Source organism: Bubalus bubalis, chromosome 20 (genome assembly GCF_019923935.1).
Source record: "Bubalus bubalis isolate 160015118507 breed Murrah chromosome 20, NDDB_SH_1, whole genome shotgun sequence".
NCBI classification, from domain to species: Eukaryota; Metazoa; Chordata; class Mammalia; order Artiodactyla; family Bovidae; genus Bubalus; species Bubalus bubalis.
The window spans coordinates 38284714-38308469 of NC_059176.1; the positions used below are offsets into that span (position 1 = coordinate 38284714).

General features: G+C 37.7%; 1 protein-coding gene across 7 annotated transcripts in view; it reads left to right on the plus strand.

Moving 5' to 3' along the window:
• Positions 1–23756, plus strand: part of SCAPER (S-phase cyclin A associated protein in the ER) — a 414652-nt gene that overhangs the window by 29806 nt on the left and 361090 nt on the right. For all 7 annotated transcript variants that reach the window (XM_044933045.2, XM_025271386.3, XM_025271383.3 and 4 more), the window contains exons 3-4: positions 7863–7980; positions 14926–14996. In XM_044933045.2, coding sequence (XP_044788980.1) covers positions 7863–7980; positions 14926–14996 — 189 coding nt within the window. The remainder of the gene's footprint in view (positions 1–7862; positions 7981–14925; positions 14997–23756) is intronic.

Below are 23756 nucleotides of genomic sequence, written 5' to 3' on the forward strand. Positions count from 1 at the left end.
CTTCAATATTTAAAAATTTTAAATTTCTTTAGTAAATACTCAGATTTTTCCATTTCCTTTTATGCCAAAGAAAGAAAGAAAGATAACACTAAGTCGTGTCCAACTCTTGAGATCCCACAAACTGCAGCCCGCCAGGCTCCTCTGTCCATGGGAATTTCCAGGCAAGAATACTGGAGTGGGTTGCCATTTCCTTCTCCAGGGGATCTTCCCAACCCAGGAATTGAACTCAGATCTCCCGCATTGCAGGCAGATGCTTTACTGACTGAGCTACTCATGAAGCCCCAAGATTTTATGCCAAGATTTGGTTAAACTGTGTTTTTCAAGGAATTTGTGCATTTCATAAAAATTTTCAAATTCATATTTTATTTATAACATCCTTTTATCTTTCTGATGTCTAGAGGCTCTAGAGTCTTAGTGGTGTTCCTTTTTGTTCTTGGTATTGATAATTTTTGCCTTCTTTCTTCTCTTTGCTTCATCAGTCTTGCTAGGAGGTATATATGCATTTCTTGGTAAACATTCTAAACACTTGCTTTCTTAGGTAATATACTGTAAGAGTCAAACTTAGAAACTTTACCTCGAGACTGATGTGTATACTTTTTATTGAAACATTTAGTATTTAAACAAGCCTCTGTAAAATCTCTTTATGGCACTAGGTGGCACACTGTGACTTTGGATGGAAATACGTATATTTTGTTTAGATCTCTTGGAAGAAAAGAACCTATATGAAAATACTGTTTGAAATAGACATCTGGAATATTATGGAGTATCTTGAACTCATTTATTGCATTTCAAATCCTAATGCTTAAATTAAAAAGTTTAAAATTACATTAAGTTACACTGAGATTTTTTTTTTATAAGAATCAGTTCAGTTCAGTCCAGTCGCTCAGTCGTGTCTGACTCTTTGCGACCCCATGAATCGCAGCATGCCAGGCCTCCCTGTCCATCACCAACTCCCGGAGTTCACTCAGACTCACGTCCATCGAGTCAGTGATGCCATCCAGCCATCTCATCCTCTGTAGTCCCCTTCTCCTCCTGCCCCCAATCCCTCCCAGCATCAGAGTCTTCTCCAATGAGTCAACTCTTCGCATGAGGTGGCCAAAGTACTGGAGTTTCAGCTTTACCATCATTGCTTCCAAAGAACACCCAGGACTGATCTGATCTCCTTTAGAATGGACTGGTTGGATCTCCTTGAAGTCCAAGGGACTCTCAAGAGTCTTCTCCAACACCACAGTTAAAAATAGGATTACTAAAATTGATCAAAATATATGAGTTTTTACTGAAAACAGTTCACTCAGCTTATGTTGCAGAAGGCAGCTGTCCTTTAAGCTGAAAAATGGTTTTCAATCATGTGTTGTAGTAGGATGAGTTTTATAATGTTTTTCTATATAAAGTATTGGAATTAAGAATGATGACAGTCCTGAACTGGTGGTTTTCTTTGAATGTGTGTATGTGTACTAAGTATAAAAGAACTAACCTCATAATTTGTAGTAGAACTGAAATGTTTATAGAATAAGAAAATATTAGATTTCAAGTTTTCTGGTACTACAACATTGCTATCTTGTGGTCATTTTAGTTCTGAGAAACTCACTATTTTATGAAAACTCTTGAGTTATAAAGAACATGATAGTAAATTTTATGATCTGATATATGTCTATGCATATTTCCCTATACAGTTTTCTTTGATTGCATAAGAGAATTATCTGAAAAAGAGATGAAAAGTAGGTGACCTACTGACATAGAGTCATCTGGCCTGAAAAGAATAGTGATACTTCTTGGTTAAAACAATGCTTAGATAATCTAAATGATAAATGCCAACCTAAGTTATATAAAGCTAATAATCATTGGGAGATGTCTTTAAGCAAAAGGAAGTGATTTTATGATATTACATTGATTGGAAAATATGGGAATAGAAAAGCGATGATTCAAGTGTTTTGCACAGAATGGAGCTGGAACATTGTTCACAAACTAATGAGTTTCAGTGAAAGCTTATGAGTCATATAAGTAGATGTCATATGTATATCCAGGGTAAAGTCAGAGTAGTGAAGAAATGTAGATACAGGTGTTTATTTTAAAAATATCAAAAGTTATTCTTGAGAGGAAAATTTGGGTTAACTTTATAATACAGTATTAGAGTGGAAGAGAACAGTCTTTGTTTTCCTAATAGTTTGAGCTAGTTGTTTCATTTATGTATTCTGAAATTCAATTCCTGTTACTCACAGATTTGTCTTTGATTATTCCCTTTTTCCCTATATATTCAGTTTCACTTTCTGTGGATCATCCCCATCAGCATAAAAATACGCTGGCACTCATTTAAAAAACCTTCTCTGTTCATTTATGCTTTCTTCTTTCTTGGTTCACCTTTATTACAATACTCAAAGTATTTTTTTAAAATACTTACTGTCTCCATGTTCTTATTCAACATTCTCTTGAACTCTCAAGTCAAGATTTTGACCCTACTATTCTACCGAATAGGTAGTAATAAGTGACTGATTTATTTATTATAGATTATTTATTTTTTCACTGTCTGGACAATGCAGAGCTGCCCATCTTATTGTGCTGTTGCTTCTTTAAAGGTGAACTTTCCCCCTCTCTTCTGTATGCTTTAAAATTTTTCCCTGTGTTTCAGGTTATCATCAGTTTTTCTGTGGTCAGTCTCAGCATGGTTTTCTTTATATTTGTATTTGTCTTGCTAGGAGTTTGTAGAGCTCCTGAAATAATTGAGCTTATATCTCTTGTCCCCTTTATACTGTCAAAAGCATTAGTGGAACAGTTAGTGAAATTTAAATAATTATTGTAATTTAGATAATTTGGATCAGTGATAATTTTCTGATTTGATAGTCATAGTATAGTTATATGGGGGAGTATCTTTTAGATATATGAAATACACATTGAAGTACTTAAAGGCAAAAGGTATCATGGTTACAGCTTATTCTCAAATGTAGATTGTTTATTATAGAAGTTGCTTGTGAGCCCCTGCCCTAGCATATAGTGACTTTTTTCTTCTCTCAAAGGCATTTCTGTCGTTCAGTTGCTCAGTTGTGCCCGACTCGCTGCAACCCAAAGGACTGAAGCACACCAGGCTTCCCTGTCCTTCACCATCTCCTAGAGCTTGCTCAAACTCATGTCCATTGAGTCGGTGATGCCATCCAGCTATCTCATCCTCTGTCATCCCCTTCTCCTCTTGCCTTTGATCTTTCCCAGTCTCAGGGTCTTTTCCAACAAGTTGGCTCTTAGCATCAGGTGACCAAAATAGTAGAATTCAGCTTCAGCATCACACCTTCCAATGAATATTCAAGGTTGATTTCCTTTAGGATTGACTGGTTTGATCTCCCTGCAGTCCAAGGGACTCTCAAGAGTCTTTTCCAACATCACAATTCAGAAGCATCAATTCTTTGATGCTCAGCCTTCTTTTGGGTCCAAATCTTTACATCCATACATAACTACTGGAAAAGCAGTAGCTTTGACTATACGGACTTTTGTTGGCAAAGTAATGTCTCTGCTTTTTAACATGCTGTCTAGGTTGTCATAGCTTGTCTTCCAAGGAGCAAGCATCTTTTAATTTCCTGGCTTCAGTCACTGTCCCCAGTGATTTTGGAGCCCAAGAAAATAAAGTCTGTCACTGTTTCCCTTGTTTCCCCATCTAGTTGCCATGAAGCGATGGGACCAGATACCATGATCTTAGTTTTTTGAATGTTGAGTTTTAAGCCAGCTTTTTCACTGTCCTCTTTCACCTTCATCAAGAGGAGCTTTAGTTCCTCTTGGTTTCTGCCATAATGGTGGTGTTATCTGCATATCTGAGGTTGTTGATATTTCTCCTGGCAGCCTTAATTCCGGCTTGTGCTTCATCTAGCCTGGTATTTTACATGTTGTGCTCTGCATGTAAGCTAAATAAGCAGGGTGACAGTATAAACCTTGACATACTCCTTTCCCAATTTTCAAAGTCATACTTCTCATTAATAAGTTCCTTTGTTTGAGAACCGTTTGTTGCATTTCTTTCACATATTTCCCAAATAAGCAAGCAATTAAAATCAACCAGTAGGTGAGGAGAACCCAAAACATAAAGAGTAATGTAAGTATGTAATGTAACCACACTGAAAGGGTGAAGATGAGAAGAACCAATTTAAGTAATTAAGGAAAATAACAATTCAATGAAGGAAACAACTAATTTAAATAATTAAGGAAAACACAAAATCCAGTACTTTGGATCCTGTAAGGCTAAAGATAAACCTGCATAGAAATATAATCTTGCTAATAAATGAGTTTCTCACAGAGATATGGGTTAGCAGTTATGAAACTTTTTTTATTAATATTTTTTGACCGCACAGCGAAGCTCGTGGCATCTTAGTTCCCTGACCAGGGATTAAACCCAGGCTTTTGACAGTGAAGGATATTCCCTGGTATCTCAATTGGTAAAAAAAAAAAAATCTGCCTGCAGTGCAGGAGACCTGGGTTCGATCCCTGGGTCGGGAATATCCTCTAGAGAAGTAAATGGCTACCCACTCCAGTGTTCTGGCCTGGAAAATCCCATGGACAGAGCAGCATGACAGGCTACAGTCCATGAGGTTGCAAGAGTCAGACACGACTTAGTGACTAAAACCACCCACCTCAGGAGTGAAAGCACAGAGTCCTTACCACTGGACTGGACTGCCAGGGAATCCGCCCCCCTTCTGCCTTTTTCTGAAACTACATATATATATATATTAGAATTGAACAGATAAGTAAATATATTTTAGATGATAAGAGCTGGGTTTCTTACTAATGGAGAAATAAATTACAAATAAGGAAGGGGGAAGGCTAAAATGAACTTGTGGTGTAGGATTGAGTGAGAGGTTCAATATCTTTGAGTTTCAATATCTCTATACAGATAAATACAGAAATACAGATGTGTATATTGTGGATTAGTGTACGTATATATAGTTCCTGTTATCTGGCCTGAGTCTGTGGGTTGACTAGGTGGTTTTTCTGCCTGGGGGTGCCTGGGATGCTGGGATGCTGCAGTCATCTGGGGGCTTGACTGGGCTGGAATGTCCAGGATGGCTCAGTGGATGTTGCCTGTCAGCTGGGAGTTCAGCTGGGGCTGTCAGACAGAGTGCCACCCTTATGTGGCATCTCTCCTGGTAACTTTGGCTTCTCATAGTTTGATGACTGGATTTCTAGAGTGAATATCCCAAGAGGGAGCATTCCAAGAGACCCAGGTAGAGACTGTGAAGCTTCTTATGACCTATTTTCAGAAATTAGCTGTGTCACTTCTACCTCATTTTATAGGTCAAAAAAGTGGGTCACAGAGCCAGGTTATAGGGGAGGGGATTATACAAAGATAGGAACATCAGGAGGAGTAGTTTATTGAGGGGAAGTGGGGCATCTCTGGAGACTAGATACCATACTGATTAATCCATATGTTATCTTTTGCTCTTATGGGTTTGGTTCTCTAATTTGGACTGTTAATTCTTTGAAGACAAGTACAACAGACTGTTTCCAAATAGGAAAAGGAGTACGTCAAGGCTGTATATTGTCACCCTGCTTATTTAACCTATATGCAGAGTACATCATGAGAAATGCTGGACTGGAAGAAACACAAGCTGGAATCAAGATTGCTGGGAGAAATACAAATCACCTCAGATATGCAGATGACACCACCCTTATGGCAGAAAGTGAAGAGGAACTAAAAAGCCTCTTGATGAAAGTGGAAGTGGAGAGTGAAAAAGTTGGCTTAAAGCTCAACATTCAGAAAACGAAGATCATGGCACCCGGTCCCATCACTTCATGGGAAATAGATGGGGAAACAGTGGAAACAGTGTCAGACTTTATTTTTCTGGGCTCCAAAATCACTGCAGATGGTGACTGCAGCCATGAAATTAAAAGACGCTCACTCCTTGGAAGGAAAGTTATGACCAACCTAGATAGCATATTGAAAAGCAGAGACGTTACTTTGCCAACAAAGGTTCGTCTAGTCAAGGCTATGGTTTTTCCAGTGGTCATGTATGGATGTGAGAGTTGTACTGTGAAGAAGGCTGAGCATTGAAGAATTGATGCTTTTGAACTGTGGTGTTGGAGAAGACTCTTGAGAGTCCCTTGGACAGCAAGGAGATCCAACCAGTCCATTCTGAAGGAGATCAGCCCTGGGATTTCTTTGGAAAGAATGATGCTAAAGCTGAAACTCCAGTACTTTGGCCACCTCATGCGAAGAGTTGACTCATTGGAAAAGACTGATGCTGGGAGGGATTGGGGGCAAGAGGAGAAGGGGACAACAGAGGATGAGATGGCTGGATGGCATCACTGACTTGATGGACGTGGGTCTGGGTGAACTCCGGGAGTTGGTGATGGACAGGGAGGCCTGGCATGCTGCGATTCATGGGGTCGCAAAGAGTCGGACACGACTGAGCGACTGATGTGATGTGATCTGATCTGATCTGAAGCCCATATGGGCTTCCCTGGTAGCTCCCCTGGTAAAGAATCCACCTGCGGTGCAGGAGACCCCGGTTTGATTCCTGGGTTGGCACGATCCCCTGGAGAAGGAAAGAGCAACCCATTCCAGTATTCTTGTCTGGAGAATCCCTATGAACAGAGAAGCCTGGCAGGCTACATACAGTCCATGGGGTCGCAAAGAGTAGGACATGACAGAGAGACTAAGCACAGCACAGCATTAATTCAGTTCAGTTCAGTTGCTCAGTCGTGTCCCACTCTTTGCGACCCATGGACTGCAGCATGTCAGGCCTCCCTGTCGATCACCAATTCCCAGAATTTACTCAAACTCATGTCCATTGTGTCAGTGATGCCATCCAGCCATCTCACCCTCTGTCATCATACTACCATATGTTTTTGTATTCTTCTCAGCGTCTTATACGGTGCTTTGCACATAGTAATTGCCCAGTAAATGTGTTGTTGCCTAAGGATTCCAAGGATGCTAAGAGTTTAGATTGGCAATAACCAGAAGAGAGGATGAACACACCATTAATGTTGGACTAGGATTTTGTGCTGGACCTAGTAGGGGACTCTCTTCAGAAGGCAGTAGATTGTCCACATGGAGTTAGGGTTGGGCAAGGAGGCTGCATCCTTATGCTCATAGGCATGCTTTAGAGCTCTTTTATTTTCATAGATTCTTGGCTTACAAAAGTGGACTATTTTGGTATAGTGTTCATTTGTGGGAAGGTAATTTGATTTTGGGACTTGCTAATAGGACTTGGCTTCCATTTGCCCAGGGTCTTGGTGCGGCTGAACCTGTAGGCTAGTGTTGCTTTCAGCTGTTTGGGACTAGAGAAAGCAAGAACACACACACACACACACATACACACACACACACACACAACATTGTGTGCAGGAGGACAGAGTTTTAAATTTTGCAACTTAAATTTGTAAGTTTATAAGAATTATTGTTTAGATTCTCAATAACTTAGAGATAAAATTATGCAGTGGAAATTTACAACTGAGTGAAGATTTAGTTTAGCATTATCCATAGGGAAAAAATAGACATTTTGAAAAACATTTTATGTTGTGGAGAGCTTTCAAAGGAAATATGTAGCATGTTTGTAAAAACTATATCTTAACCTGTTGATACATAGTGAGGAGTGGTGCTGAAATGGGTCACAGCAGTGTTTGTGCTCCTTAGGACACTTTTTTAAATCTTAGGTTGAATTTATTCTTAAAATGATTTATTTTTAAAGTTGTAAAATTCAGTCTTGTAAGATTTTAGAACTGAAAAAGATCTGTGCCTTACTCTTATTTCTGTTTAAGCACCTTTCCGATCCCAAATTAGTTTTAACTGTTTTCTTTCTGAGAAAAGAAGAGTAATGATGAATTTGTTTGCCAACTATATTTTGTATGTTGACTAACAGACTAATGCATGTTCTCTTATCTGTGCACAGGCTTCATTCCAGCGCTCCAATAGTCATGACAAAGTAAGGAGAATAGTTGCAGAGGAGGGTCGCACAGCAAGAAACCTAATAGCTTGGAGTGTTCCACTGGAAAGCAAAGATGATGATGGTATGTATTTTAAAAAGTTTCGTTTTTGTTGTAAATTAGAAGATATATTTAGTCTTGAACAGTAGGCGGACTGAAAACTGTTTACAGTTAGAAGTTGTGGGCAATTAGTATGTATGAAATCAGAAATAATTTTTAACTGCTTTTTAAATCTTACCTAACATGCAAATGTAAATGACATAGTTTCAGATTCATACAGGGATGAAATTGGGTGTGTGGTTATGACTGGCAGATGGGTTTTCTTTAAAAATATTCATTTATTTATTTGGTCTTAGTTACGGCATACAGGATCTTAATTGCATCACGAGAGATGTTGCAGCGCCGAGCTCCAGGGCATGTGGACTCGGTAATTGTTGCACGTGGGCTTGGTTGCTCTGCAGCATATAGGATCTTGTAAGACTTCTCAGACTAGGGATGGAACCTGCATCCTCTGCATTGCAAGGTGGATTCTTCTCCACTGCACCACTAGCAAAGTCCAGTAGATTAGTTTTTTTAAAAGTTATAGGGATTTAGATTTTTTTCTTTTATTAAATCCTTCTTATAATATAGGTTTAAAAAACTCATTGTATTTACCGTGATTAGATACAATTTGATGTAATGGTTTAGAAAATAAAACGCATTTCTTTTAGTTCTCATTATTATTTGAACTAGAAAAAGTGTCTTCTGTCTTCAGTCTGTTGAGTTCACTGTCTAGCAGTGTCAGCTTCGCCTAGATCCTGGAGATCTAGAGGATTGAATAGGGGATGCAGGAAACAGGATGTTGGAGTGTGCCAAAGTAGACCTCACTTTGAAATTTCCTGAAGGCTTGTAGGGTAGGTAGTACTGCAGCTTTGGATTTGTATGATTTTTTTTTTTCCTGGTTAGATTAGCTATGTATTTTAGGAGGGAAACTCCGGGAGATGGTGAAGGACAGAGAAACCTGGAGTGCTGCAGTCTGTGGGGTTGCAAAGAGTCAGACACAACTGAGCGACTGAACAACAACAACAACTACAAAAATTACGTTGTGTTCTTTTCATTGCATCATAGGAGCACATGATGTTGGTTTATCTTGTTGCTAGTGATGTCGGCTTTAGTCACTTGGTTAAGGTTTTGCCCAAGTTTCTCTGCTGTTAAGTAACAAATTATTTCTTTTGTAGTTAGTAATTTGTGGTAAGATAGTTTTAGAATATGTAAATACCCTGTTTCTCTTGAGATAGTCTACCCACTGCTTTTAGCTTCCTTTGATAATTCTAAATTTAATAAGTTGCTGCTCTGGTGGTTACAAAGTGGTGATGTGCTAGTCCCATTGTTCCTTTACTCTTTGCTAGTTAACATTCTAGTGTAAGGAAGAGCTTTCCTTATCCCCCTTTGTATTTAAAAAGCATTTTTATGTATTTTAGAAAGCTTTTATAGACTCATGGTTACTTAGTTAATGAATTATAATCCATCACTCTTGTTTTGAGGGTTAATTTTTTTCTAGATTTGTCTAGTTGAAGATCTGTTAAGCTGGCTCATTTCTACTTGCCATATTCTTACTCTCTGAGAATATCCTTACACAGTGGGATGTTTCAAGCTATACAGGAATTCACCTAAGTTTATATTCTTTATTTATTTTATGTTTGCATTTTTTACACTTTAGTTTTACTTAAATTTTAAAACTTAAATTTTCTTTAAAATCTTATTTTTAAATTTATTTTTATCTTTTTACATTTATAACTTTGATCCATTTTCAGTTTATTCTTATATATATATGGATCTAATTTTATCTTTTTCAATATGGATAACAAGTTGTCCCAGGATCACTTACTATAAAGTCTGTCTTTGCTCTAGTTACTTGAGATGCCACCTTTATTGTAGATTGAATTTTCATGTGTACTTATATTTTTTCTACTAGTTAATCTAATTCATGTGTGAGTGCCACATTATTTTAATTATATAGGCATTATGGTATTTTAAAATATCAGCTTGGACCAGTCCTTCCTTAGTAGCTTCTCATTGTCAGTCTTCCTAGATATTTTTAGAGAGTGGTTATTTTGAATCACAAAAACTATTAAATAGAAGGGAAGTTAAATTTTTATTTTTAAATTTAGCTCTGTACTAGCTAAAATCTTCCTACAGAGCTTACTATTACTTCATTTTTTTGATTGAAAAATATGGCAGTGTTATTTAGTACAAAAGTAGCATGAAACCTAAAAATATGTTATGGTTGCTCTGTGTTATAATTTTATTAAGTTTTATTTTCTCAAAGTAATCTGAAGGTGTTATTATTAAAATTGCTTCTACTCAAAAAAATAAAAGGAAATAATAATGAATCATATATCAGTATATCTGCTGCTACTGCTAAGTCACTTCAGTCACGTCCGACTCTGTGTGACCCCACAGACGGCAGCCCACCAGGCTCCCCCGTCCCTGATTCTCCAGGCAAGAACGCTGGAGTGGGTTGCCATTGCCTTCTCCAATGCATGAAAGTGAAAAGTGAAAGTGAAGTCGCTCAGTTGTGTCCGACTCTTAGCAACCCCATGGACCGCAGCCTTCCAGGCTCTTCCATCCATGGGATTTTCCAGGCAAGAGTACTGGAGTGGAGTGCCATTGCCTTCTCCAATCAGTATATCTATGTATATCCTTATACTGCCTGTAAGTATATAAAATATTGGCCAGTACAATCTTAAAGCTTCATATATGCTTACTGCAAAATAACTAAAATAAGAGCATAGAGAACTAGAACTTTCTGAATATCTATAATAATGACAAGGGAAGAATGTTAATATCATTATTTTTAAAAAGGGTTATTTTATATTGTTAAAATGTTGCCACTTACAGCATAATCTTTATTTTTGCTTTTTAAAAAAATAGCTCATTCTTTTATGGCTGTATGCAGATATTTCTGAGGCTAATAATTCAATTTTTAAAAGTTTTCTTCTGTTCTTTGTTTTATTCCTGTTTCCTTTGGTACTTGTTTTAAGCTGATTATTCTAATGGATATTCTAAAAAGCCTTCTGGTACATTCTTCTCTATGATGAAAGGATAAATAAACAGCTGTGTAGGGGAGTAAAGAGTAGAACAGTGAGACAGGTCCACTGATGTGCAGATAAAGTGTTAGTAGGTGTTATGGCTCACTTCATTCTTACTGTTTCACCTGTCCTGGTTCAAAATTATTTTGCAGAAAGGAAAGTTATTCTGTTGTACATTACAGAATTTTACTCCTGTTTTGGAATAACTCTCAAGAATAGAATGATTATAAAACAGTAGTGTCTTTCTTAAAAAGAGCAAGTGAGAAAGCTCTAACTGCAGAAATACAAAAGAACCAAGAATCTCCCTTTTCAAAATGAAACTATATTTCATAAATCAGATAAATTAAAACAAAATACTGAGTTTTTATTTTCTACTTAATTTATTTTTAAATGAAACAAAGATGAAATTTTTAATGATAAAAGGTACAATCCACAAAGAAGATAGATGTCATAAATCAGAAGAAAGAAGATACATAAAGCAAATATCAAAAGAAATATAAGGGAAAAGCTAAATATATATATAATCATAGTGAGACATATTAACATTTCTCTGAGAATATTTTATCAAATACAAAAAAATAAGAATAGGAGCATCTTAAATTATCTCATTAATACTTTATAATAGATTTCTATTTGTATTAATTTATATTAATCTTATATCCTCTACAAACATCTTTAAAATTTAGTATCTCTTTTTTTTTTAATTTTATTTTATTTTTAAACTTTACATAATTGTATTAGTTTTGCCAAATATCAAAATGAATCCGCCACAGGTATACATGTGTTCCCCATCCTGAACCCTCCTCCCTCCTCCCTCCCCATATCATCCCTCTGGGTCGTCCCAGTGCACCAGCCCCAAGCATCCAGTATCGTGCATCGAACCTGGACTGGCAACTCGTTTCATACATGATATTTTACATGTTTCAATGCCATTCTCCCAAATCTTCCCACCCTCTCCATTGTAGTTAGATGTCCATAGAACATTTAGAAAAACTGACAAAAAGGTAAATATTACTAAATTTCAAAAAGTAGAATTCTTTTTTTGTGTGTGATTCAGTTATACACATATATTATTTCTGAAATTATTTTCCATTATAAGTTACAAGATACAGAATATAGTTCCCTGTGAAAGTGAAAGTCACTGAGTCATGTCCAGCTCTTCGCAACCCCATGGACTGTAGCCCACCAGGCTCCTCTGTCCATGGAATTCTCCAGGCAAGAATACTGGAGTGGGTTGCCATTTCTTTCTCCAGGGTAACTTCCTGACTCAGGGATCAAAACCGGGTCTCCTGCGTTACAGGCAGATTCTTTACTGTCTGAGCCACCAGGGAAGCCCTGTGCTATATAGTTAACCTTTGTTGCTTGTTGCATATCTAATTTTTAAATTAGAAGTCTAGCATTCTATTTATACTAAGTCAAACAAGTGATGAAGGTGAAAAAGGAGAGTGAAAAAGCTGGCTTAAAACTCAACATTCAAAAAACTAAGTTAATGGCATCTGGTCCCCTCACTTCATGGCAAATAGATCAAGAAACATTGGAAACAATGACAGACTTTATTTTCTTGGGCTCCGCAGATCACTGCGGATGGTGACTGCAGCCATGAAATTAAAAGACGCTTCCTCTTTGAAATAAAGTCTATGACAAACCTAGACAGCATATTAAAAAGCAGAGACATCATTTTGCCAGCAAAGGTCCGTCTAGTCAAGGCTGTGGTTTTCCTAGTAGTCGTGTACAGATGTGAGAGTTGGACCATAAAGAAGGCTGAAGGCTGAAGAATCGATGTTTTCGAACTGTGATGTTGGAGAAGACTCTTGAGAATCCCTTGAACTGCAAGGAGATGAAACTAGTCAACCCTAAAGGAAGTCAGTCCTGAATATTCATTGGAAGGACTGATGCTGAAGCTGAAGCTCTAATACTTTGGCCACCTGATGTGAAGAGCTGATTTGTTAGAAAAGACCCTGATGCTGGGAAAGATTGATGGCAGCAGGAGAAGAGGACAACAAGGGTCAGATGGTTGGATGACATCACTGACTCAATGGACATGAGTTAGCGCAAACTCCGGGAGATGCTGAAGGACAGGGAAGTCTGGCGTGCTGCAGTCCATGGGGTCGCAAAGAGTCGGACATGACTGAGCAACTGAACAGCAAAAACAAGGGGAATCAAAATGTCACAAATTTTTTGTTAGGCAAAAATTCCTAAGTTTTATAAAATATATATTATGCATATTATTTATATAAGAGCTTTTCTACTACACTTGATAAAGGCTTCAGAAAGAACATAAAAAAAGAGGGAGAAATTTGAAAATGTAAACTAAATGAAATGGGAGCACTGAATATGAAATAGAAAAAGTGAAACAAACTGGATAAAAGTAAAGATCCTCATATAGTCCAGTTGTTTAAAAACACATCTGGAGCTCTAGTGAAGGAAAAACAATACCTGGGCATTTATATTTTTCAAAAATTTCCAAGATGATCTGATATGCATCTCGATTTTAAAAAGTGATTACAGGTTTTTCTATTAAGTGGTAGTTTTGGTGATAAAGAATTCTATTATTTTTCCATTTACCAATCATTATAGTGAAGTTGCTCAGTCGTGTCCGACTCTTTGCGACCCCATGGACAGTAGCCAACCAGGCTCCTCTGTCCATGGGATTTTCCAGGCAAGAGTACTAGAGTGGGTTGCCATTTCCTTCTCCAGGGGATCTTCCCAACTCAGGGATCGAACCTGGGTCTCCCGCATTGTAGGCAGACGCTTTACCGTCTGAGCCACCAGGGAAGTCCCATCATTATACAATGGTATTAAGTGAGTAATAATTACAGAATCACAATAATGAAAGATATTTATCAGTTTTCAAAATCAATAGCCAGACAAAAAAATAAAAGATAATTACAATTGCAAGCCATAATGGGAACATGATTAACCTAACATTATAAAATAATTACATACAATTTGGGGGGTCAAGCATAGTGACCAGGAAATACTGAGTTTTTAAGTGTTAAAAAATGTATTCTTAATTTTATTGTCAAAATAAAATTTGAATTCAAAACGTATTTTCAAAAGAGCTGTATGTAAGTTGAAGGGTATCACTTATTTGGCTTTGTTTTTAAATCGTCAGACCATCTGATTTTTTCCTGTTCTAAGAAAGCCAGTCAATTAAAACAGTCTCTGGTACCTTGGAAATTTGTTTTTTTATTATATCTGTAGTTCATGTTGGCCAGTTCAGTTTAGTTGCTTAGTCATGTCTTACTCTTTGCGACCCCATGGACTGCAGCACTCCAGGCCTCCCTGTCCATCACAAACTCCCGGAGTTCACTGAAACTTATGTCCACTGAGTCAGTGATGCCATCCAACCATCTCATCCTTTGTCGTCCCCTTCTCCTCCCGCCTTCAATCTTTCCCAGCATCAGGGTCTTTTCCAATGAGTCGGTGGCCATTCTTCACATCAGGTGGCCAAAGTATTGGAGTTTCAGCTTCAACATCAGTCCTTCCAATGAATACCCAGGACTGATCTCCTTTAGGATGGACTAGTTGGATCTGCTTGCAGTCCAGGGGACTCTCAAGAGTCTTCTCCAACACCACAGTTCAAAAGCATCAATTCTTCTGCGCTCAGCTTTCTTTGTAGTCCAGCTCTCACATCCATACATGACTACTGGAAAAACCATAGCTTTGACTAGACGGACCTTTGTTGGCAAAGTAATCTCTGTTTTTGAATATGCTGTCTAGGTTGGTCATAACTTTCCTTCCAAGGAGTAAGCGTCTTTTAGTTTCATGGCTGCAGTTACCATCTGCAGTGATTTTTGAGCCCCCGAAAATAAAGTCTGCCACTGTTTCCACCATGTATAGATTAGTCTATGGTCTGTAGAAGGGGATTAGGTGTTAGTATGCCTGGAAGATTTGCATAACTCAGTTTTATATTATCTGTTTGTTGATCTTTATATTTATCTATTTTTGCCTTAAGGAAAATCTAAATGTCAAACTGGTGGAAAATCAAAGAGGACAATTCAAGGCACTCATAAAACATCAAAACAGGTACAGCATGTATAACTTTATTTTTTTGTTTTTAATTTCAGTTATAAATCTACTTTTTCAGGATTTGGATATTATGTTTTATCTTCATATAAAAATTTAATGTAACAACTTTTAACAAATGTGTATAGCATATTATGTGTCTAACTTGTACTAAATACATAGATTAATGTGCTTCTTATAACAACCCTTTGATGTTATAGGCATTATTATTATCTTCATGAGGAAACTAGGGTAGAGAGAGTTTATGTACCTTACTAGTATGTAACACAGCCAAGATTTGAACCCATTCCATCAGTTTCTACATTTTACACTCTTAACTCCTCTGTGGCACATTCCATATTTGTGAGTTCTTCTATGATCTATTTTCTCAGTATAATGATGCCTTTCAATTGTAGGATAATCAAGATGTATTGAATCTAAAATTTTTTCAAATTATTCTACTAGATTCTTAGAACACAAGCCTACCTTATTTTTAAAAATGTTTTTGCATATTTATGCTGCTGCTAAGTCGCTTCAGTCGTGTCCGACTCTGTGCGACCCCATAGGCGGCAGCCCACCAGGCTCCCCCGTCCCTGGGACTCTCCAGGCAAGAACACTGGAGTGGGTTGCCATTTCCTTCTCCAATGCAAGAAAGTGAAAAATGAAAGTGAAGTCGCTCAGTCGTGTCCGACTCTTAGCGACTCCATGGACTGCAGCCTACCAGGCTCCTCCATCCATGGGATTTTCCAGGCAAGAGTACTGGAGTGGGGTGCCATCGCCTTCTCCATTGCATATTTATAATTAGCTTTGTAATCTATAGGTATTTTATCTGACCTTTTCATACAATTTTAGTTTGAAGTTATCAAATATACCAATATGTATTATGTAAACCAAAAACTATGCATAAGGAAAACATGGACTTATAATCAAGCTGACATTGTGAGTCCATAAAATATTCTCCACTTCTCACACACGAGGCATAAATGATAAAATATATTTTTTTTAGTGTGTAATATTCAGCAGCTAATTTCCACAAGGTTTTTTTCTTTTTTTTTAAATTTATTTTTAAATTTGGTCTACCATTTTGAGTTGGTTTCTGCCATATAGTATTTTTTTTTTTAATTAAAGAGACAAAGGATTTTCAAAAATAAAATAAAAATCCCAGTGGATCAGGAGTAGAACAAACAAAAATATTCACAGGTAAATGGAGTTGGGGACACACACTTACTAGACAAATCCTATGGGATAAGGAAGGCTGAAACACCCTGACTGTAGTGGGAAAACAGATCCAGACTCATGGTATAAAACTTCAGGTTTGTGCAGTGTTCTGCACTAGGAGACGAAGAATGCTGCAACCTGCCTGGGGTTGTGGCCTGTGATAATTGACGTCTGAAGCGATAAAAGAGAGTGGCCCTCTGGCTCATGACTAAGTCTGCTATACTCTTGAAGGCTGAGAGCTTTAAGTCCCCAATAAAAGACCTCTGAAAGTGGGACCATGGTGGGCCAGATGATGGTAACCGTAAAACCAGTACACATGTAGTGAGCGTGAGCGAAGTGAAAAACTAAAGTAAAAGAAACAACGCAAAACAAGGTTGCAAAATAAAAGATCAAAGCACATGAGGAGAAAAATATAAGATGTAAACAACACATTCCACAAATGAGAGATGAGGTAATGAAAAAGGTCACTTTTCAACAGTCTATTTGTTTATTTATTTTTGGCTGTGCTGGGTCTTCATTGCCGTGTGGGCTTTTCTCTGGTTGTGGCCAGTGGGGCTACTCTCTAGTTGTGGTGTGTGGGCTTCTCATTGCAGTGGCTTCTCTCGTTACAGAGCACAGGCTCTAGAGCTCATGGGCTTCAGTAGTTTTGGACTCTGGAGCACAGGCTAAATATATAAGCCTGTGTGGCACACAGGCTTAGTTCCTCAGAGGCACATGGATCTTCCCCGAACAGGGATTGAACCCATGTCTCCTGCGTTGCCAGGTGGATTCTTTACTACTGAGCCATCAGAGAAGGCCCATAAGGTCATTTTTTGAAAGAAGATTTTCAAATAAATGACTTTAAATTCCTCAAAGGAAAGATAAAATAAAAAAAGGAAAATTCTGAAATAAAAGATGGATGTTAATTTTGAACATTTATAGATAAAAGTGAACATCTTAGAAATGAAAATGTTAGTGAAATTTTTAAAACCTATAATTAGTAAGGATAAATGATATTGAAAAAGGAGATTAAAGAGAGAATTTACAAATTGAAAGATATTACTTAAGAGGATTTAGAACATATCTCAGAGAAAACTGAAGGGGTGGAAAATAGGAAGGAGGAATTGATTGAGAAATTCTAACATATGCCTTCTAGGACTTTTGAAATAGAGGATGAGTAGTGGGCATGCAATATTTGGAGAAAATACTGTTGACATTTTCCTTACTTTGAGTTCTCTTGAGGGTAACTGTAGAGCTGAGAAGGCTAAAGAAAAATTTATACTTAGATACATTGTAGAGAAGGGCTGTGGTAAAGAACCCGCCTGCCAGTCCAGGATACCCTGGAGGAGGAAATGGCAACCCACTCGTGGACAGAAAGAGTTGCACAGAGTCAAACATGACTGAGCAACTTAGCATGCATGCACATTCTAGAGAACCGGCAAAATGTTAGAGTTAAGGATAAAATTCTTAAAACCCCAGAAAGTAAACAAAACCACAGAGGAATAACAATAACCCTTGTTATGAACAAAAGAAGAGTGGAGCAATATCTGCAGTCATAAGGTGAAATAACTTTTAATCGAGAATTCTGTTCCCATTCAAATGATAATTCACATGCAAGAGTGAAATAAAGCCATTTTTAGATGTACAAATGCTAAAGGTTTGCCACCTACAGACCGTTAATGAAAGGACTATTAAAGATATACTTCAGCAAAGAAGAAAAGGTAACCTGGAGGAGGGAGCTAGATAAAAAGAAAGCTGTAAAATATGTCAGTAAACCTCATTAACTATTGATGTTTTAAAAAAGCACACGTTAAATTTAGAAAGGTGGAGCTACAATCTTAAACAATATTAAGACATAGAAGATAGATTGTAGGAGTTTGGAGGGAAGTTAGTGTGATAAAATCCTTGTCTTCTTTAAGAAGGAGTCTTTGTTTATAGCTAGCTACTAAAGGAAGAAAACAAGTGGACACGATTTCCAAATAAACAGAGGAAAAGAGAAAGTGAATAAACCAAAGCTTACCCACTCCAGTATTCTTGGGCTTCCCTGGTGGCTCAGATGGTAAAGAATCTTTTTGCAATTCAGGAGACCTTGGTTCGATCCCTGGGCTGGGAAGATCCCCTGGAGAAGCGAGTGGCTGCCGACTCCAGTATTCTTGCCTGGAGAATTCCATGGACTGTATAGTCACGGGGTTGCAAAGAGTCAGACACAACTGAAGTCTTCTATTTAGTTTAGTCTTCTATTTAGTCTTCAACTAAATAGAAGACAAGAGAAAGAAAAAAAAAGAGGAAAAATCATAGTAAGTGAAAAACACGAAAGATAGTGGTATATATTAAATATAAATATTTTAGCAAGCATAATACATGTTAACTGATTAAATTCAGTTCCTAAAAGTCAAGATGGTTGAATTAAACCTCTCATTTTGAATTGAACTATGTATTGCTTAATATACGATTGCTGGGAGAACTATCAATAACCTCAGATAGGCAGATGACACTACCCTTATGGCCGAAAGCAAAGAGGAACTGAAGAGTATCTTGATGAAGGTGAAAGAGGAGAGTGAAAAAGCTGGCTTCAAACTCAACATTCAAAATACTAATAAGATCATGGCATCTGGTCCCATCACTTCATGGCAACTAGATGGGGAAGCAGTGGAGAAACAGTGACAGACTTTATTTTCTTGGGCTCCGCAGATTACTGTGATGATTGCAGCCAGGAAATTAAAAGACGCTTGCTCCTTGGAAGAAAAGCTATGACAAACCTAGATAGCATGTTAAAAAGCAGAGACATTACTTTGCTGACAAAGGTCTGTATAGTTAAAGCTTTGGTTTTTCCAGTAGTTATGTATGGATTTGAGTTGGACCCTAAAGAAGGCTGAGCACCGAAGAATTGATGCTTTTGAATTGTGATGTTGGAGAAGACTCTTGAGAGTCCCTTGGACAGCAAGGAGATAAAAGCAGTCAATCCTAAAGGAAGTCAACCCTGAGTATTCATTGGAAAGACTGATGCTGAAACTGAAGCCCAATACTTTGGCCACCTGATGTGAAGAGGAGACTCATTGGAAAAGACCCTGATGCTGGGAAAGATTGAAGGCAGGAGGAGAAGGAGACGACAGAGGACAGAGGAGAGAAGACATTACTGACTCAATGGACATGAGTTTGAGCAAGCTTCAGGAGATGGTGAAGGAAAGGGAAGCCTGGCATGTTGCAGTCCATGGGATCGCAAAGAGTCAGACGTGACTGAGTGACCGAGCAACAACAAATATACTTCTTGTAAGAGACACATTTAAAATGTCAAGGAAAGGTTTGAAACGAAGAAAGAGAAAAAAATCCAGGCAAAATACTTTATGTTTTAGAGGTACTCTAAAGCTAGAATAGTAGTATTCATATCAAACCAGGGAAATTGAACATGAAAAGCATTGATAACAGAAATAAGGAAATTATATAATGGTAAAATGAATAATCATGCAAGGAGTATAAAAGTACAAATCTTTTAGGTACCTAACAGCATAGACTTGAAATATTTAAAGCTTAGTTTAATAGAATTACAAGGGGGAAAGGTGTATTCATGATCATAGAGGTTAATATTAATATCCTTTACTCACAAACGGATAGATCAAGCAGAAAAAATGGCAAGAATATAGAATTAAGATACAATTATGCTTGAGCTCATATAAATACATACATGTATGTGTATGTGTGTATATTCATTGGCACTCAAATAGTGTACACAAAGCATATGCAAAAATTGATCACTTCCTAGGTTATAAAGAAGTCTCAGTAAATAGAAGTCAGATAAGAGTATAGAATCCAGACACAACCTGTTCTCTGACAGTAATGCAATTAAATTACAAATATAAGATTATTTTCACATAATATAAAAAAATAAACTATTGATGGGCTAAAGAACAAATGAGAAAATAAAAAATGTAAATTATCTGGAAGGATATATTTATGACATTGAATTACAAGAAGCTTTCTTAGATAAGACAAAAGCATAATTGATGAATATATTAAAATTCATATACTAAAAAACTTAAGATGAGCCTGACTGGGAGAAGATACCATATATTAAGACTTTATAAAAGCTAAAATTCATCAGTAAAAGGAGACAAATAACCCAATAAAAAATGGGGGAAACTTGAATAGCCTGTAAACTTATGAAAAGATGCTCAGTTTCAGTAGTTATCAGGGAAATATCTCTGCATTACTCATGAAATTTTACCACTTTGCCCTCTAGAAGTGAGTTTATCATCAGCAAAATTTTCTTTGTTCCTCTTTTCTCTGAACATCCCCTTTACCTTCTTGTTCTAGCTAAGCGCTGACTCACCTGTGGGGACACGGCCTCTTCCAGTTGTTTTAAGTAGTAATTGTCTCCCTCCCACCTCACCCCCACAGCACTCCTACCTCTGATCGTAGAGGTGGGTTATATTTCCTGCTTCTTCCTCACTGGTATTTCAGGCAGTCTTTCTCCCATCTCCTAAACTCTGCAAATTTGAAGCACATGCCATCAGGCTATACCACCTGCTTCCCCTTCCTGTTGCAGCACTTATATGGAATTCCAGGTCACTTCTCCTTATTCCTTGAAGGTATAATTTTCAGGCTCAGTGTGTGCGCTCTACCATTTGCTATCCTCTGAATTTCTTACATTTCTTTCCTCCAGGGGTTTTGTCTTCTGCTCATTCCTGTGGTCCTGCCTTGTTCCCACTAGCAGTGACTCTCCTAGGATCTCAGGCTCAGCCGTCCCTCTTCTACCTGTCAGCTTTCTTTCTTCCTTTTTCTCTCTGATTGTGTAACTCTAATAATTCTTTGTGGTCTATGGGTTCCATGCAATCTATAATTTACTGATCCTACTACCCTTTCATTATCCCTTATACTCCATATAAGGAAAACAATAGAATGGGAAAGACTAGAGCTCTGTTCAAGAAAATTTGACATACCAAGGGAACATTTCATGCAAAGATGGGAACAGTCAAGGACAGAAATGGTATGGACCTAACAGAAGCAGAAGATATTAAGAAGAAGTGGAAAGAATACACAGAACTATACAAAAAAGATCTTCATGACCCAGATAACCATGATGGTGTGATCACTCACCTAGAGCCAAGTATCCTGGAATGCAAAGTCAAGTGGGCCTTAGGAAGCATCACTACAAACAAACTTAGTGGAGGTGATGGAATTCCAGCTGAGCTATTTCAAATACTAAAAGATGATGCTGTGAAAGTGCTCCACTCAATGTGCCAGCAAATTTGGAAAACTCAGCAGTGGCCAAGGACTGGAAAAGATCAGTTTTCATTCCAATCCCAAAGAAAGGCACTGCCAAAGAATGTTCAAACTACTGCACAATTGTACTCATCTTACACGCTAGCAAAGTAATGCTCAAAATTCTCCAAGCCAGGCTTCAACAGTACATGAACCATGAACTTCCAGATGTTCAAGCTGGATTTAGAAAAGGCAAATCAGAGATCAAATTGCCAACATCTGTTGGATCATCAAAAACAAGCATTTCAGGAAAACATCTACTTTTGCTTTATTGACTATGCCAAAGCCTTTGACTGTGTGGATCACAACAAACTGTGGAAAATTCTGAAAGAGATGGGAATACCAGACCACCTGACCTGTCTCCTGAGAAATCTGTATGCAGGTCAAGAAGCAAGAGTTAGAACTGGACATGGAACAACAGACTGGTTCCAAATTGGGAAAAGAGTACATCAAAGCTGTATATTGTCACCCTGCTTATTTAACTTATATGCAGAGTATCATCATGCAAAATGCCGGGGTAGATGAAGCACAAGCTGGAATCAAGATTGCCAGGAGAAATATCAGTAACCTCAGATATGCAGATGATACCACCTTTATGGCAGAAGAAGAACAAAAGAGCTTCTTGATGAAAGTGAAAGAGGAGAGTGAAAAAGTTGGCTTAAAACTCAACATTCAGAAACTGAAGATCATGGCATCCAGTTCCATTACTTCATGACAAATAGATGGGAAACAATGGAAACAGTGAGAGACTTCATTTTTTGGGACTCCAAAATCACTGCAGATGGTGACTGCAGCCACGAAATTAAAAGATGCTTGCTCCTTGGAAGAAAAGCTATGACAATCCTAGACAGCATATTAAAATTAAGAGACATTAGTTTGCATTCAAAGCTATGGTTTTTCCAGTGGTCATGTATGGATGTGAGAGTTGGACTATAAAGAAAACTGAGTGCTGAGGAATTGATGTTTTTGAACTGTGGTGTTGGAGAAGACTCTTGAGAGTCCCTTGGACTGCAAGGAGATCCATCCAGTCCATCCTAAAGGAAATCAGTCCTGAATATTCATTGGAAGAACTGATGCTGAAGCTGAAACTTCAATACTTTGGCTACCTGATGTGAAGAACTGACTCATTGGAAAAGACCCTGATGCTGGAAAAGATTGAAGGTGGGAGGAGAAGGGGATGGCAGAGGATGAGATGGTTGGATGGCATCACTGACGCGATGGAAAATAGTTTGAGTTAGCTCTGAGAGTTGCTGATGGACAGGGAAGCTTGGCGTGCTGCAGTCCATGGGGTTGCAAAAGAGTCAGACACGACTGAGTGACTGAACTGAACTGAATACTTCATATGGCCACACTTTGATGGAAATCCACCTGATATTCTGTGGTTTGCCTGTCATAATTGTGTTCTTGCATATTCTCCCAACTGTCTGGCTACCCTATCCCTTAGTAGTTCATGTTTGACAGAGCTGTCCTCATTATAGCCACCTTTATACCTATTCTGCTCTGCACTCATGCATTTGAATGTAGCTGGAGAAGAGTATCAATTATGTTGAATAGGCTTTTTTGACCTTTATGACCGCTCTCCCTGTATGGCTAATTCTGTCCCAAAATCCTATTTCATGTCCCTAGTTATTCATTTCTGTCCAGATGTCATGGGCATTAAAAGGGGATAATAAAAGAATACTGTTAAGAGCCCTTTGTCACAAATAACCAGGACTAAATGAACTGATTGCTTAAAAGACAGAATCTGTGAAAACTCACTCAAGATGAAATAGACACTCCAAATAAATATAAATCTGTTAAAGAGATTAAGTCAATAATTGATAACCTTCCAAAACAGAAAGTACCAGGCCGAAATGGATTAATTGTTGAATTCTACCAAGTGTCTTAGGAAGAAATTATATAAATTCTCTACAATCCATTGTAGAGGGCAGAAGCAGAGGGAATACTTCCTAACTCATTTTATAAGGCTGACATTACTATACCACAAAAACCAGACAAAGACACTACAAGAAAACTGCAGACCAATGACTCTCATGAACATAGATATAAAAATCCTCAACAAAATATTAGCAAGTCATATCCCACAATATTTAAAAAGAATGACACCATGAGCAAGTGGGATTTATCCCAAATGTGCAAGGTTGGTTCATCATTTGAAAATAAATCAATGGAATTCATCACAGCAACAGGCTAGAAAAGAAAAATCCTGTTATTATACCAGCAGATGCAGGAAAAAAAAGTTTGACTAAATTCTCCAACTATAAAAGATGATGAAAATCTTTTTAATAGACTAGGAATAGAGGGGAACTTCCTCAACTTAATTAA